General features: G+C 42.9%; 1 protein-coding gene and 1 pseudogene across 1 annotated transcript in view; one reads left to right on the top strand and one right to left on the bottom strand.

The window, feature by feature from the left end:
* Positions 1-17,266, bottom strand: part of LOC100454179 (coiled-coil domain-containing protein 162) — a 46,967-nt gene extending 29,701 nt beyond the window's left edge. The window contains 3 exon segments of the mRNA XM_054557994.2: positions 2,746-2,855; positions 14,866-14,986; positions 16,422-17,266. Of these exon segments, the coding sequence (XP_054413969.1) occupies positions 2,746-2,855; positions 14,866-14,986; positions 16,422-16,538 (348 nt within the window). The 5' untranslated portion in view covers positions 16,539-17,266.
* On the top strand, positions 3,907-4,692 carry LOC100459144 (ribosomal protein uL30-like; annotated as a pseudogene).
* Positions 17,267-18,366: the final 1,100 nt, after the last annotated feature.

The following is an 18,366-nucleotide window of genomic DNA, read 5'->3' as shown; positions in this document are numbered from 1 at the left end:
GGCCTTGTTATGGCCAAAGTCTAGCCTTGAGGCCTGCCAGCAGCAATTGAGTTTCTGTGGTTTGCTTCATCTTGGAATCCCTTGTAAGAATTTGTTTAATATCAGGCACACACGAGGGGATGTTTCTAAAACACCCACCTCTGCTGACAAAACACATCCATGGACTGAGGAGCAGTGGCTCACGCCTGTAATCCCAGCACTCTGGGAAGCCGAGGCAGGCAGATCACTGGAGGTCAGGAGTTCAAGACCAGCCTGGGCAACATGGTGAAACCCTGTCTCTACTAAAAATACAAAAATTAGCCAGGTGTGGTGGCATGTGCCTGTAATCCTAGCTACTTGGGAGGCTGAAGCAGGAGCATCACTTGAACACAGGAGGTAGAGGTTGCAGTGAGCCAAGGTTGTACCATCTCCATGATGGAGACAGGGGGTGGCTGGAAGAGTAATTTCCCTGTCATTGCAGATGATCCAGAAGAGGCTAGAAGCCTACCAGGCACAGACTTTGGAGGGGCTGGAGTATCCTGAGGACCCTGACTTCAAGACACTGGCAGGCTGACACCAGCCTCTTCAAGTGTGCCCAGAGTGTGGGGTGTACCTGATATGGGTTTGCTCTGCCTACTGACATTCATGCTTCTTTCCCACAAGACCTCAGTGTTGGGGTAAATCATACAGATAAGAAATGAGAAGGACTTGAGTCACAAAACTGTTGTTTTTATTGCGTTAAACATAAAATTTGTCACTATACCATTTTCAAAGGTACAGTTCAGTGGCATTAAGTATATTCACATTGCTGTGCAACTATCACCACCATCCACCACCAGAACTCTTCAAAAACCCTGTACCCGATAAATAATAATTACCTATTCTTTCTTCTCGGCCCCTGGCAACCACCATCCTTTCTGTCTCTCTGAATTTGGCTACTCTAGGTTCCTCATATAAGTAGAGTCATAGCATATTTGTGCTTTTGTGACTGGCGTATTTCACTTAGCAATAATGTCTGCAAGGTTCATCCACATTGTAGCATGTATCAGAATTTCCTTTTTTTTTTTTTGAGATGGAGTCTCACTCTGTCACCCAGGCTGGAGTGCCATGGCACAATCTCGGCTCACTGCAACTTCCACCCCCAAGGTTGAAGCGATTCTCCTGCCTCAGCCTCCCAAATAGCTGGGACTACAAGCGCGCGCCACCACACCCAGCTAATTTTTGCATTTTTAGTAGAGACGGGGTTTCACCATGTTGGCTAGGCTAGGCTCGAACTCCTGGCCTCAAGTGATCTGCCCATCTCGGCCTCCCAAAGTGCTGGGATTACAGGCATGAGCCACCGCGTCAGGCCACAATTTCCTTCCTTTATAAGGTGAGCCACAAAATTTTTCCATCCATTTTTCTGATATGCCCCACCCTAACCACTTCCTTATCTCAAGGATGGGAAACTACTTCACCCACTCACAGTACCCAGTACCATGTTTGTTTATGATTGAAAGCTTAAACTAATACATGTAAGTCATCAAGTTCTGAGGAAAAATGTATCCCCAACCAAGCTTGTGAATTCTCTACCTCATAAGAACTGAGATGTGTATTATAAAATAATGGAGAACATTTGAAGAACTTGGAAAAATGTAAATTTGGAGAAGATATTTTAAAAAATGAAGTATGTCTTGCCAAGTCAAATTTCTTTAAATGGTTGAGTTTCAAAGGAAACTGGATTCACAGTTACCTAAAAGCACTGGTTAACACTCCTCAAAACTCTGTTATGGTCAAATATCTACGTCTACTCTCTTATCCTGCCTTTTCAGTGGTTGCTTTGATTTAGCAAGGCACTTCCTGCCAAGAATAAACATGTTTCAAAACTCCAAGGACTGTGTATATGCATGTGTGTATGTATTAAATGTATATTATTATTTAATATAATATATAGAGTTGTCATGGATTCGAATATTTTTTCTGGAAGGACACACACAGATTGCTGAAGCTGGCTTCCTTTGCAGAGGAAGCTGGAGATGGTGGCATGGGGACGGGTGAAAATGCTAGCTTTCTGTGCTATAGGCTTTTTTTCATATGCTACATTTTAATGTTTTCTAGGTAACAGCATTATAGGCTATTTTGGTTTTCCTCATTTAGGCTTTCCATACTAACAAATCAACAACAGAATATGTTGCTAAAAATCAACTCATTCATAAACAAACTCCAAGGTTACTTTAATAAATTGACCAAATTTGAAACTTGCCAACATATATATTCTAATTACTCAGATCTTTAGTGGAAATCAATTTTTTTCCAAAATTAAAAACTAATGATTACAGCTGAGCATGATGGCTCATATCTGTAATCCCAGCACTTTAGTAGGCCAAGGCAGGTGGATCACCTGAGGTCAGGAGTTCGAGACCAGTCTGGCCAACTTGGTGAAACCCCGTCTCTACTAAAAATACACAAAAATTAGCTGGGTGTGGTGGCACATGCCTGTGGTCCTAGCTACTCAGGGGGCTGAGGCAGGAGAATCGCTTGAATTCGGGAGGCGGAGGTTGCAGTGAGCCAAGATCGTGCCACTATACTCAAGTCTGGGAGACTCCGTTTCAAAAAAAAAAGGAAGAAAACAACTAACAATTGCTCTATTTTGGGCTTAGCCTCAGTATTCATATAATCATTCTTAGGGAATAAGGGAAGCATTAGGAGATCCATTAAATGAGAAAGTTTTCCTTGTTTGGGATGATGCTATAAAAACCAACAGAATGACTAATTTTCAATACATACCTCTACTCCATCATCCTGATAATTCTGCATTAATCTCTGTATAAATTTTTCAACTATTTGTGGTCTTGAGACTGAAAAGTTTTCTTTTATGACTTGGTGTTTCCAGAGATCTAGGGGGAAAAACATACCGGCACTAGTACCACAAAACATTGTGCTGTCATTAATGGCTATAAAATGGCAACTCTCTGAGACGGAACATGGGACACAATAAGCTGTTTCCAAACTCAGCTGCCCCTTGATACATGCAGGGGACTGGGGATTGTTCCCAGGAACACCCTCAGATCCTGAATCCATGCATATTCAAATCCTGCAGTCAGCCCTGGGGAGCTCGTGGATACAAATATCTGCCCTCTGCACACGTGGTTTTCACATCCCAAATGCTGTATTTTCTATCCTCATCTGGTTTAAAAAAATCTGTGTATCAGTGGACCTGCACAGTTCAAACCACGTTGTTCAAAGGTCAACTGTATGCAAAAACTAATGGGGGCTGGGCAACTGGGGATCCAGGACCCTCTGGAACATGGGAACTAGGAAGATCTCTAACCTGACTCCTAATGCAAAGATTTGGAAGAGCACCTATGAAATCCAGGGAATATTCCATTACCAAAGCTAAAAACCCCAAATCAAATATTAGTACCAATCCTACATGATGTTTATTTTTATTAAGGCCTTCTATGTGTCTGCCAATTATTTTGGTCTAAAACAATGATCAGAAATAAATGAAGAGCTATTATATTTATCTGCTTAAGTTCCTAATGCTAGAGGGCAAAATTAACTTGAATATATAGTGATAAAAAGGAGAGGAAATTCAGAAGAGAGAAGATAGAGTTACAGATTAGAAATGTTGACAGACTGAACTTTAGCCTCAAGATTGAAGCAGCAATATGGCTGACACAGATGGGATGAGGCACATACAAAGTTCACTTGAAGCCAGGAGTTCAGACCAGCCTGGGCAACATAGTGAGACCCCATCTCCACAAAACATTTAAAATAGACAGGTGTGGTGGTGCATGCCTGTAGTCCTAGCTACTTGGGAGGCTGAGGTGGGAGAATCCCTTGAGCCCAGGAGGTCAAGGCTACAGCGAACCATGATTACATCGCTGCACTCCAGCCTGGGGAACAGGTTGAGATCCTCGCTCTAAAAAAAAATTTAAAGGGGTTGCACATGATCAGTAGCTGCAACACTAGAAAGATGGCAGAGCAAGAGCAAAGAAAAATCCCTTTGGTTCCAGAAAATCTCCTGAAAAAGAGGAAGGCTTATCAAGCTCTCAAAGCCACCCAGGCAAAGCAGGCACTTTTGGCAAAGAAGGAGCAGAGGAAAGGAAAAGGGCTCAGGTTTAAACGACTGGAATCATTCCTACATGGTTCCTGGCGGCAGAAACATGACAAGGTGCATCTCAGATGACTAGAAGTGAAACCTAACACTTTGGAATTGCCAGATAAACATTGCTTGGCCTTTGTTGAAAGCATTGAAAGGATTAATGGTGTGAGTTTACTGGTGCAGAGAACCATTGCAACACTTCACCTAAAGAAAATGTTTAGTGGTGTCTTATAAAAGTAACCCCCCAGAACCTAAAAATGCTGCGTATAGTGGAACCTTATGTTACCTTTGGATTTCCAAATCTGAAGTCTGTCCGGGAACTCATTTTGAAACATGGACAATCCAAGGTCAAGAATAAGACCATCCCTCTGACAGACAACACCGTGATTGAGGAGCACCTGGGGAAGTTTGGCGTCATTTGCTTGGAAGACCTCATTCATGAAACTGCCTCCCCAGGGAAGCATTTCCAGGAGATGTCATGGTTCTTGCACCCTTTCCACCTCTCGGTGGCCTGTCATGCTACCAAAAATAGAGTGGGCTTCCTCAAGGAGATGGGCACACCTGGCTATCGGGGTGAACGCATCAATCAGCTTATCTGCCCGCTGAACTAGACCCAGGTGCCAAACTGCAGTAAAGTTTTGTCAATGAAGTGGAAGCATGTGTTTTTGTTTTTTTGGGAATTTTTATCACGTATCTTCAGAGAAGATTATTTCCTGCCTTATCTTCAAAAACTGGAAAGGAAGTGCCAAAGAAAAGACAGTAGCTGGCTGGGCACGGTGGCTCACGCCTGTAATTCCAATACTTTGGGAGACTGAGGCAGGCAGATCACCTGAGGTCAGGAGTTCAAGATCAGCCTGACCAACATGGAGAAACCCTGTCTCTACTAAAAATACAAAAATTAGCCAGGCTTGATGGTGCATACCTGTAATCCCAGCTACTCGGGAGGCTGAGGCAGGAAAATCGCTTGAACTCGGGAGGCAGAGGTTGCGGTGAGTCAAGATTGCGCCATTGCCCTCCATCCTGGGCAACAAGAGCAAAACTCCGTCTCAAAAAACAAAACAAAACAAAACAAAACACAACCCAAAAAACAAAAGGTAGTAGCTTATGTTCATGGCAAGCACCTCTCATCACAATCCAGTTCCAAGAAAAAATATTAGTGTTTTCTACATTGGCTGCTGCCCCGTCTGAAATCAGCACATTCCATGGAGGAAGGCGTCCTTCTTTGCTGCATTGTCTATCCCAGGGTTTAATGTTGGTAAATGAGTAACTCTAGCTTCTGTGCAAGGCTCCCTAAGACTCCTGCAGCAGTCGGCCAAGCCCAGGGACATAACTGAATCTACAGATTCCTGGGGCCTTGTTTTGAAAAAGACTTGAAATACACATAGGAAGAAAGGTACAAAAATAAATGTTCACTTGTCTCTGCAATAAAAACGATAAATAAAATTGAAAAAATATAAAAATTTTTAAAAAAAATAACCAGAGTTATTCAGAGGAACATTGGTTATGGCAGCAAAAGCTTGGAAGCACACAAGTGTCCACCCTTCAGGGCGTAAACTATGGCATATCCTTCCAATGAAATAGTATGCAGCTGTGAAAAAAGAAAAATTCTCCATATACTTTTATGAAAAGAAGCACAGATTGTTAAATGAAAAAGGCAAGGTGCAGAACAGTGGCCATAAAATGCCACATTTTATAAGAAAGGTAACTACAATGATAATAAAGGGGGAGGATATCCCCTCAAGCTTACTAGTATTACTACCCCAGAAATTCCCATTTCTTCTCTATCATCATTTCTCCCCTCTTTCCTGGATCACTCACAATAGTACACATTATTTCTCCCATCTCATAAAAACCTTTTTCTTGACCCCACTTCACCCATCAGCTATTGCCTCATTTCTTTGTACCCTTTTGTAGCAAAACTCCCAGAAAGAGAAGTCTATACTTAAACTGCCTTTGACGTCTTACAAATTCTCTCTTAACCCCACTTACCTGGTTTTCACCTCCACCACTTCACTGAAACTGATTTTGTCACAAACACCAGTGATCTTCACGTGGCTAAAGCCAGTGGTTTTACTCAACTACCGGCAGCATTTCACACAATTTGTCGCTTCCTCCTGCTTGAGAAATCTCCTTCACTAGGCATTGGGACACTGCGATGCCCTAGTTTTCCTAACTCAACGTTTGTTCTTTCTATTCCTTCTAGATGTCTTTTGCTATCTCTCCTCCCCCACCACCCCCAGCTGTTAACATTAGAGTGTCCCAGGGCTCAGCCGTGGTCCACCTCCTCACTTCTATATATATTCACTCCCTTGGCGTTCTCATCTCGTCTCACAGCTAAATACCATTCATATCCTGACAACTCGCAAATTTAGATCCAATACTCACTTGGCATGTCTTCTTGGATGTCTAAAAGGCATTTAAAACTTAATTTGTGCATAATCAAATTCCCAATCTTCCCTCCCTAACTTGCTTCACAGTTTTCCTCTCAGCTGATAGAAATTCTATCTTCTCAACTGAAAATGCTGCAGTCATAATTGGTTTTTCTTTCTCACATACCTAATAATACTGAACCCATTAGTGCCTACTTCACAATAAGCCCAGAGTCTGACCACTCACTATTTCCACTGCTCCCAACTTTGAGCCACCATCACTCCTTTCTTCAGTTATTGCAATAATCTCCACACCAGCTTCTTTCTACTTTCACCCTTTCTTCCTTCACAGCCTATTCTCCACACCTTAGCCAGAGAGATTCTGTCAAAATATAAGCCAGATCATGACGCTCAAAATCTGAGACTTGGTCCCCACTGCATTTGGAGTAAACACAAAAGCCTCAAAAGGCCTTGCATGGTCTGACCCCCTTCCCCCTCCCTCTCTGACTTCAACGCTTACTACTTTTTCTCCCTCACGGTTTCCACTCCAGCCACACTTAGGTCCTTGCTATTCTTTGAATATAATAGGCATGCTCTGCGTAGGGCCTTTGTATGGCTTGTTCCTTCTGTCTGGAATGCTCTTCCCTTAGATACCCTCACAGCTCAATTCCTCACCTTATTTCAAACTTTTGCTCAAAACATCACTCACTCAGTGAGGTCTACCCTAATCACCCTATTTAAAATTGCAATGGGCCCCCTTCAAACCTCCAAAACACCACCCTTCCTTACTCCATTGTTTTCTTTTTTCTTATGTCATCACTTGTTGTCTACCCCTTCCTAGATTATGAACTCAATGAAAGGAAGAATATATTCCTAAAGTATTTCCTAAAATATAGTAGCCTAGGACATGGAATGGTTCCTGTAATGAAAGAATGTAAATATTTATTGAATAGTTATTGAATGAAAGAATGAATATTTGCACAAAGCAGCACTGAAAGGACATACAGAAAACTAATGAAAGTGGTTACATACAGGTGGCAGACTAGGGTGCAAGGGGGTTCATGGTGACAACAAGACTCTAAATGTATATTTTTCATCATTTTGAGTTTGGAACCATGTGCATATATTATCTGTTAAAAATAAGATACTTAAAAATAACATGACGGTGGTGGAATGATGTGAGAATGTCAACACTGCTTGACTTCCATCCACATGGAAGAGCAAAAGCACATGTGCATGTTAATTATATTGGTAAGAACTAGCTGGATAGTGCCTACCTCCTCGTGGTGGTCCCAGGGGAATACTGAAGGGCAGCGATCTGTGGAGTTGGACTTAGGAGCCACGCTCCACCTCGCTCTGTTTTCTGTTAATGGGAGGTGCTGGTCATCAGCAGGGACACCTGCCAGCCTGCTCCCGCCCCAGCTGTTTCTAATTTCAGATGAGCCTTCCTACCTGCACACTCAATTTACCGACAGAAGGCTCAGTGCTCCCAAGACGAAACACCTAGCACAGTCCACCCAGAAATGTGGGTACAACAGAGCCAGAGCCTCTGGTATTTGTACTTATGCTATTTACTGCCAAGTCCTGGTTTTGAAAATGGGATTCTATGTTTCTTCAACAATTGACTACTTTCCATAATAAACATATAAATCTGTTTTTGCTTTTCCTTTAAGAAATAAAGGCCAGAAGACACATCACCACTGTCCCAGTACAGCTGAAATGGAAAATCCAAGAGTTAATGTGCCCAGCAATTCACACTTCTTAAGATGTTTAAGACTTTTTAAAAGTCTAAGCTATGACAAGACAGGGCTCATGGGTATTTCAGATGAGAAGTTGGATATCTTTTCCAGGGTGCTGTTGTGGCAGGTCTCCAGCTCACAGATAAGCCCGGTGAGGGACCACATCTATTGCACACTTCTAATATGGGGACCCTCACCTGACAGATGTCCAGTGAGCTGGTTTGGGGTTTAGCTCTGCACTCAGCTGAAAGGAAAACTTAACAGAGCGCTGGGCCGCACTCTCTCCTTGCTTGTGAATTCAGGTTCAGACATGCATTTGCATCTGCAGGCAGGAGTCAGGGAGCCAGGAAAAGCAGAATCCATCCAAAAGAAACAATTCCTGGCAAAGAGGAGTTGGCTGTCTCCAAATGGGTCTCATTTTCAGTGTGTGTTTGGTCATGGCTTCTTTAAGAGGAGGCAGCAGTTTTTGACAGAAGCATGGAAGTAGGAAGGAGACAGCACACTGGGGGTTAAGTTAGGACTCCATTTTCTCCTCTCACTCTGTTCCAGGTCATTTGACTAGAGGAAACTTTGACTTCCTGTTAGCCAAACCACTTCCCCTCTCTCCTTCTCTGCACACCACCCCCGAGCCTCCTCCCTCTAGGAAGGACATCTTGGCTGGGTAACATTCCACTTCCCTAACACAACCACTAGCCTTTGGTGCCTCAGTGGTTCCCGGGTCCCAAACCAAGGCAGAAGTGAAACTTGAAGACATACAACTGCCAATCAAGGCTGTTCTCCCAACCAGCTGGGGCGCCCCAATAATTGGGTAGGTTGAAAGCCTTATTGCAGAGTATGTATGCATCTTGTACTCTTGTGGTTTTCAAACTGCTCCCCAGAACACTAATTCTTCGTGTTGATAATAAATGTTTCCAAGGAGAGAAAAAGGTTCTATGGTCAAATAAAGAAGTAAATAAAATAAAAAATAAAAAACATTGCATATTCTCTCTCCTTTGGAGATATACAGTGCATAGTTGGATAGTAAAGGCTCTAGAGTAGAGGAAACTGTTTAGCATTATTTACCCTGAGTTTCCCAAACTTACTTTGAACAAAAGACAAATGAACAAAACCCTTCTCCACCAACCCTGAAAAACATGGTAGAAATCCTCCTATCCAATGCAATCAAGACTAAGAGTTAGTTGGTTAGTTAAAAAAAAAAAGTCAGTTAAAGCAGAGAATGCTTTACAAATAACATGTACTATCTAAAACATTTTATTTAACTTAAAAATACATAAATTTACAAACATCTGCCAGTCATCTAACATAGGGCCTAGGCCTTTTCTTTGTAAAGTATCCACGGACTGAAGTTCTGCACCATCTTTCTTCTATAAATCTTGGTCTATAGTTTCTACTTTTGTTTGATTTTAGAGAGAGAAATCCAAAAACATCATTTTGCACAATTTCACAATTTTACCTAGTCTTTTCAGTCATCTGCCTCATAACCAATTTGATAATTTTTCTTTTTTCTACACAACTAGCCTTTTATTCAGGTTTTCCAAATCCTTTCAACATAATTTTTATTTTATTTTTTCTTTTTTTCTTTTCTTTTTTTTTTTTTTGAGACAGAGTTTCGCTCTTGTTGCCCAGGCTGGAGCACGATGGTGCAGTCTCAGCTCACTGCCTCAGCCTCTTGAGTAGCTGGGATTACAGCTGCCCGCCAGCACGCCTGGCTAATTTCTGTATTTTGAGTCAGACAGGGTTTCGCCATGTTGGCCAAGACAAAGTGCTGGGATTACAGGCGTGAGCCACCACGCCCGGGCGTTTTACTTTATTTTCTTTTTCAAATACATTTAATTTTTTTAGAGCAATTTTAGGTTCATAGCAGAATGGAGGGGAATGTATTGAGAGTGCCCATAAGCTCCCAGTCCTCACACACATTCTCCACCATCAATGTCCTGCCCCAGAGGTTGCATTTGTTACCATCAATGAACCTACATTGACATGTCATTATCATCCAAAGCCTATAGTTTGCATTATGGTTTACTGTTAGTGTCCTACATCCTATGGGCTTGGATAACATATGATGACATGGATACACCATGTTAGTATCATACAGAATAGTTTCACTGCCCCAAAATCCTCTGTGCTCTGCCTATTCTTCCTTCCTGCCCTCCTAAATGGTGGCAGGCACTGATCTTTTTACTCTCTCCATACTTTCGCCTTTTCCAGAATGTCATATTTGGAATCATACAATATGTTGTCTTTTCACGTTGGCTTCTTTCACTTAGTAATATGCATTTAAGCTTCTTCCATGTCTTTTCATGGCTTGACAGCTCATTTATTTTTAATGCTTAATAATGTTTCACTGACTAGATGTGCTACAGATTATCAATTTCAATTTAGTTTTTCTAGAATCAACAGATCTCTTTCTTTTTGTATTCCTATTACACTGGTTTACATAGTTTTTAATTAAATTATCTCAATACAATGACAGTTAAAACCTGCACAAACAGGTTTGGAGCAAACAATGATCAGCGATGCTAGGTAAAATACATGAAACCCAAAGACTGTGATTAGTGAGCACTTTGCTGGCTCATGTTACCAGGAGAACGGAAAGCGTCAGGTAACCCAGAAACCTGTTAGCGAAGAAGGGCTGGGAGAACTACTGCTGTAATATCTTGAGGAACTTGTGTTCCATGGCACTGCTGGAGAAATGCTGGCTGACACGATGCTCTTGTAAGAACTGTTTTGATATGCTCTCTTGAAGCAAAACATTGTTGATCTCTCATCTTTAATATATGTACACTTATATTTTGATTATATTTATTATCCTATATTATTATAATATATTTTTATATTTTATTTTATTTATATGTATTTATAACTACCTACAATACTACCAATAGCGAATATCACAAAGCATGATATACTTAGGGGAGGATTCATCAACAATGAGAATGGATCTCAATCCGCATTCCCAATAGTTTCCTTGACCTTTTACAATTTTTTTTGTCTGCCAGGCAGGTGGCTTACACCTATAATCTCAGCACTTTGGGAGGCAGAGGTGGGAAGATCACTTGAAGAGTTCAAGACCAGCCTGGGCAATGTAGCAAGAGGACGGCTCCACAAAAAATTTTTAAAAATTAGTTGGGCATGGTGGTGTGCACCGGTGATTCTAGCTACTTGGAAGGCTGAGGTAGGAGAATCATTTGAGCCCAGGAGTTCAAGGCTGCAGTGAGCTATGGTGGCACCACTGAACTCCAGCCTGGGTGGCAGCATGAGATCGTATCTTTAAAAAAAAAAAAAAAGAAAGAAAAATTTATTGTCTGTCTTCTCATCAGATATGATTAGATTATCTTTTATGACCTCATAATGTGGCTGAGGATAAGCATGCACTAGGATTAGCAGTGTCACCTCTACTATTTTCTCATTACTTGTGGATTGCCTGCCCATGGTCACTTCAGGACACCTCAGTGTAGAGTGTGGCATGTGACTCCTTACATATGGCTCTAATCTATTTAGAAGTTCTAATATTTTCTTCCCACACCCCTGGGATATATGCATTCCACTTTGGAGACTGTTGGCCTTATAACTGCTCAGAGAAAATTAGAAAATCAATTAAAAATCACTTCAATGCCAAAACATCAAAGATGAGGGATGGCAGAATCTTTGTGAACCAATGGGGCCATCTCTGCTAAGATAAGCCCTGGGGCTGAACAAAGATGTCTGGATCCACTTTAGATAGTTTTCAGGGGACTACTAGTTCAGCTACCGAGACCTAATACGAGGGCCAGGTCTGGATGCCACATCCTCAGAGGCTCAATGACAAATCAGAAACTCATTCAGAAGCTGTATGATCAAGCTCTAAGACAAGGTGAGGGGGAAGAAAGGAGGGAGAGGGACAGAAGTATTCCAGGGTTCCTTTTTTTTTTTTTTTTTGATACAGAGTCTCACTCTGTCACTCAGGCTGGAGTGCAGTGGCACGATCTTGGCTCACTGCAGCCTCGACATCCTAGGCGCAAGCGATCCTCCCACCTCAGCATCCCAAGTAGCTGGGACTACAGGTGTGCACCGCCATACCCAGCTAATTTTTTTTCCATTTTTTGTAGAGTTGGGGTTTTACCATGTTGCTCAGGTTGCTCTCAAATTCCTGAGCTCAAGTGATCCGCCTGCCTCGGCCTCCCAGAGTGCCTCTGGGCTCCAGGAGTGAGCCACCATACCTGGCTCAGGGTTTCTTTTTGGCAGATGTAAATGTAAACACCAGAGTCAGTCAGCCCATAGGGAAGGAGAAGACCTTGAGGAAAAGGATAAATGCTTTTGCTGTCCCCCTGGTTCTCAATACTCTCCATTCCTAACTTCCTCTGGAAAAACCTCCAGCCCCAAGCTAACCTTGACCACAAAGGGTGATCTCTGCATGAAGAGGCGGCCCTTGCTTAGAAGCCCTGTCCTCATGGCTACTTCTTGCTGCCAAGATAAACAGTAGGTAGGTGGGGATTCTAATATGTTATTGCCTTCTTTGAAGGCACCAAGCCCACAGAGGTCTCAGGAAGATGACACTGAAGAAATGTATACCAAAGCACCTTGGCACACAGTGAGGACTCAATCGCTTGAATTAGGAGAACTCAGTAGAGGTGGAGATCCAGGTCTCCACACTGAGTCATGCCTGACAGACCAAAGAACAAAACAAAATAGAATCAGAAACAACAACCCTTCCCCTTCGATATTGGCATGGAGTTTAAAAGTCTTATAAGTATAGAATCAAACAAGAGTTTAGAACTGGTCAGCACACTCCAGCCAAAGTGAGGCTTGGTAATATCAACCTAGCCACTGTTAAAAATAACTCTACCCCTCCCCTCTGCCTGCCCCCCACTGCATTGAAGGCCCTTTGCAAGCACAGCTGACAGGCACCCTGCGCAAGGCAGCACAACCACAAAGCAAAGATGCTTCCCCACAGCCCCTCACCCCGGGTGTCTCATAGGAACCACGGCCCCAACATGTGCAGATGGTTGCACCTGCTGCAGGCTTGTGGATTTTCTCCAAGGACTCGGAAGGGAGCCGCCTGGATGCAGCAAACACAGCACAAACAACAGGCTCTTTGTGTCTTGTTGAATGTTCTGTAACTAGAGCTCAACCACACTCAGCTCTCTGGTGGCATTAGAGATGCCCAGCTGGGGAGAGGCTCGCGCTTTCATTGCACAGGGCCCTGTTTACAGAATTCAGTTACTTGAAGCACTAATAAAATGACTATGTCTTAGGTGAGGACAGAGGTTATTAATTAACATTACAATATCTGTGGACTTTGTCTCAAAAGCAAAACCTAATTTAAGTTCGTAGTCAGACAACTCCTCCCTAGCTCAAAGGTTATGAATTTCCTACAGAATATTCAAAGTTAGGAATAGATATTATAGTTCAGACAGGACTAGCTACATAATGCAGGGGCCTGGTGCAAAATAAAAATGTAGGACCTCTTGTTCAAAAAGCAGGAAAAAGTGTCACACCGATATTAAAAGATAAAACTTTTCCCTTTCTTCTGCAGTCTCTCTCTTGACCTGTCACGGTGTTTTTAATTTGCTTTTAACGTTGCGCTCTCTTGGTCATGGGAATACGTGCAGGGGAAGTGAGACCCCCCATAAGCACCCAGTGGCCCTGCCTGTGTCTCAGTGCATGAATATGCATGACCCACCAGCTACCAGACTGAAGCACTAGGCCCTGCCTGGCGATGAGAAGTTGAGTCAGGCATCTCCCCTTCCCACCACCCCAATCCACTGTGGAAAGGCAACCCCCAGGAGTACTGCAACCTCTGTCCTGGGAGACTCTAGGTACCCAAGGTGGGCAGGAGACTTGCCCTCACTGAGCTACCCATTGAACACATGGCAGTGCTGTCAGCCTAAGACCCCTGAGATGCTGCCAGGTGCACATACCAGACCTTGACCCTCCCTGTGCCAAGGTCCCCATCCCCTCTGGGTACGGTGAGGGTCAAGGCCAGACATGTGCACCCAGCAGCATCTCAGGGGTCCCAGGCTGGCAGCAACACCATGTGTTCAATGGGTAGCTCAGGAAGGGTAAGCCTCCTGCCCACTTTAGGTACCTAGAATTGTAACTTTGAACAAATTCAAAGTTAAACCATTAAAAGTTTCAGGATGGTGACCACAGAACATGAAATCCCAAGTGCCCCTCTGCATCCTGTGTGTCACATGCCCATGAAGTGGCCCCAAGTTTGGACCTCCGATGGAAGGAACCATTCTGATTGCCTTCATACCCTAAATATACAAATTTGACATATCAAAACTTATATATGTTACATATAAGAAAGGCTTTAGGTTTCCCTTCATTTCAACTTTATTTCAGTTATGAGTTAATCAGTAGAGTTGAAACTGAAGTGAAGCTATGTTTTCCATTTGTTTAAAAAAGCCTTTGTACAGGGAAAGAAATATACCAAAGTGCTTTGTGTCTTGTTTCAGGTTCTATAACTAGAGCTCAACCACACTCAGCTCTCTGGTGGCATTTAGAGACGCCCAGCTGGGGAGAGGCTTGCCCTTTCATTGCACAGGGTCAAGGGTAAAAGGTCATTTTTATATCATTTTCTGGGCATCGCACAGATGTTTTGGTTTTTGTTTGTTTTTACAACAAATGTCGATACATGAATTGCTTTCGTAATTAGGAAAAACCAATAAACATTATTGTGTGAAGTAACAAAATAAATGTACTTTACCTGTAGGGAGAGAACACTCCTCCTTGGACTTTTCTGATAAAACCAGTGTCATCTCTCTATTAACTTTTCTTAGTACCTCTTGGATCATATGAATTTCACAATTTTCCAGAAGTTTTTGAAGCTACAGTAAGCATAGGTTGAGGGTCACTCTCTACATTCAGATTATATTTTGGGTCCCGTGTCACATTCCTGCAGAGGGGCTTTGGGCTAGGGCCTGCCCCTCAGCTACTCTCCCGGGAAAGAAGGAACACTTCCCTTCTAGGTCTCCCAAGTGCTTCTGGGGGCACAGATGTACCTCCCTGGAGTTTTCTTCCTGGCTCACATCCTTATTGATAAAATACAATCCTTTTTTTTTTTTTAACCAAGTTTTGCTAAATTGCAAAGTGTCTAATCCCTGGGGTGACTCATGTCTTTTGGGGTCTCTCAATGTGGCTAGGATTCTGTGAGTTCTCATTACAAAAGAAGCTCTCAGCCGGGCACGATGGCTCACGCCTGTAATCTCAACCCTTTGGGAGGCCGAGGCAGGTGGATCACGAGGTCAGGAGTTCGAGACCAGCCTAGCCAAGATGACGAAACCCCATCTCTACTAAAAATACAAAAATTAGCTGGGCGCCTGTAATCCCAGCTACTCGGGAGACTGAGGCAGGAGAATTGCTTGAACCTGAGAGGCGGAGGTTGCAGTGAGATGAGATCGCGCCATTGCACTCTAGCCTGGGCGACAGAGCAAGACGCAAAAAAAAAAAAAAAAAAGCCCTCAGGTATAAAACTTGATTTAGATACCAAGGAAGATTTCACAAGATTTAAAACTCTATGTAGGACCAACAGTAAAGTCTTCCAAAAACTGTGAGCCCTCACTCAATCTATTAGGCTTGCAGAGCATAGGTTTCTCCCTGTTGAAGGCCCCCAGGTACTGGAAAGGAATAGGGCTCAGAAGGGTAAGCAGTGAGCTTGGCACTGGGGCCTGACAGGGGCTGACTTCTCCTTGTTGCTCAGTGGATGAGCATCTCTGCGTTGACAACCGAACAGCCGCGGCTTTGCTTGCCTGGTACAATAAGCCCAGCCACAGAGTGCGTGAGTCCCAGGATCAAGCTGAACAAAGACTCGGGAAAACAACTTCTCCACACAGATTATCTTACACATACCGAATGGGCATTTTCTTATTCTCAGAAAAACAATTACGGGGAGCTTTTTACAAATATTTCATTTCCATGTGGATACTTGCATGCTAAATTTTATGCTTAAGATAGTGGTTATGTTTTCTGTGATCATTCTTATGAAGGTACACATCAATTTGAGGAAAATCAAAATGATAAACATCCAGACTTATAGAACAGGGACATTAAGGGTAGTAATTTGCTTCATCGAAGCACCACATGCCTTTAAATATTTAGTTCTGCCCTCCCTCCAGCCCATTCAATGATTTACAACCCTGCAATTTACACTTAGCTTCTCAGAAAAAACACCATTTGGGTATTTTTTACCTGTAGCCTTTAGTTTTTCATGCTAATGCCATAAATGACGTTTTCAAAGGCAAATTTAAAATATATCCTGCATACCTGGTGAGTTTTTATTTCAACTTCTGAGGCTCCACTGGGGGGAAGAACAGACTGATTATTTACTATAAATCCTTCAAATTCATCTTCTTTCCCCATCTGCCTGGCTATAGCTTTCATGCTGGGGTAGAGAATGTCAGTTCTATTAAAGAAGAAAGACAGAAATTAGCAAACATATTTTTTCTCATTTCAATTCTCTGATAATTATTTTCATTCATTTTCTCTTTCCTATCATCAGTATCCTAACCCATTCACAGATACATCAACATTTAATTCACCACAGTTATCATTCCTTAGACACATGAAATCGTGAGGCTTTTTCCCATTGGGTGCATATAATTTCACTCCTCATTCTTCAAAATATTGACAAGTCTTCACCTTCCCTAGTTATCAGGGACACTGACTATAATAATTTCACAAGATAAACAATCTGGCTATACCAAAGTGAACTTTTTGTTGTTGTTGTTGTTGTTGTTTGTTTTTGTTTTTTGAGAGGGAGTTTCACTCTTGTTGCCCAGGCTGGAGTGCAATGGTGCCATCTCAGCTCACTGCAACCTCCGCCTCCTGGGTTCAAGCCATTCTTCTGCCTCAGCCTCCTGAGTAGCTGGGATTACAGGTACCCACCATCACACCTGGCCAATTTTTTGTATTTTTAGTAGAGACAGGGTTTCACCGTGTTGGCCAGGCTGGTCTCAAACTTCTGACCTCAGGTATTCCACCTGCCTCAGCCTCCCAAAGTGCTGAGATTACAGCTGTGAGCCACCATGCCTGGCCTAAAGCAAACGTACTTAAGCTTGGTAAGGCCCAGGGTGTATGGGGGTGCTTAGTTAATGTTTGTTTGTTAACAGACACATGGCAGAAGCAACACGCCTTCCCAGCCAGCTACGTCATTCGAGCTAGGGCCTGCAGCTGCTAGAATGCCTCCCATTCCTCAGGCTTGTGCCGCATGTGCCATCTGTGTATCTCTGGCTGTAATGCCGCAAGCTCTGAGAGACTCAGTCCATGGGTCTAATGGGTCATATTAGGATTCATGGACCAAATCTCGCCCTCAGATTAAGGGGCAGGAATCTGCCATCCCCCGGGTTCTAGTCATGGCCATGAATTTCATCCTCAGCAACACTCACTCATAGAGCTCTGAAAACCGTTTGTGAAGAGAGACAGAGTTGATATCCTGGCCTTGCAGCTTGAGTCGGCCCCAGTGCTCCTTTAGCACTTCAGCTGCTTCCACAGTATCAGAAATGATCTCAGCAAAGCAAAGGACATCACCACATCACACGGGCCCTCCAGCAGCTCGGAGGTCTTTGGGCTGCTTTGGAACTGACTTCTGAATCCTGGCACTTTGGACCAATCTGGCTGAAAGCATTATGGAAATCCTTCTTTACTGGTCATGGACCAACACAGGCTAACCTTTTACATGCAGCCTGTGCAAAACAAAGTCTTTGGAGAATTAACTTTTTCCCCAGGAGGAATGGTTTACAGGCCCACAGCACATGTAGAGTTGAGGGAGGTTGACCATCCTTCAAGAACAGTTTATGGCAAGATAGGAATGCCTCAACTGCAGCTTTTGCTTGGGTCTGGAACCATTCATTTTGAAAACTCGCTTACTTGCATACTAATGTTTTATCCGCCTTTGAAAAACTGAGCCATTTGTGTTTTCCATCTGCATTCTGGAAAGTGTTCTTCAATATACCTGAGATTAAAGTTCCCATCACGGTGGAGCCAAGAAGTAACTTTCCATTGAGGATTTTACCCATCTTATGGGTAAAGAAATGGAAACTTAAGTTTATCCTACCTCCTGTTTCTTCTCCTCTTTTAGAAGTTAGGCAGGAAACATTTCTCTTAATTAAAATTTATCATTCAATAAGAAAGATTACTCTAAAATTATGATTTCTTCATTTATTCATTGGTGCTTTCCTTAAGTAAATAATTGTGGAGGGCTATGAGCCCT

Source organism: Pongo abelii, chromosome 5 (assembly GCF_028885655.2).
Source record: "Pongo abelii isolate AG06213 chromosome 5, NHGRI_mPonAbe1-v2.0_pri, whole genome shotgun sequence".
NCBI lineage: Eukaryota > Metazoa > Chordata > Mammalia > Primates > Hominidae > Pongo > Pongo abelii.
The sequence above is the reverse complement of the archived record's forward strand: the minus strand, read 5'-3'. Positions and strand labels throughout refer to the sequence as shown.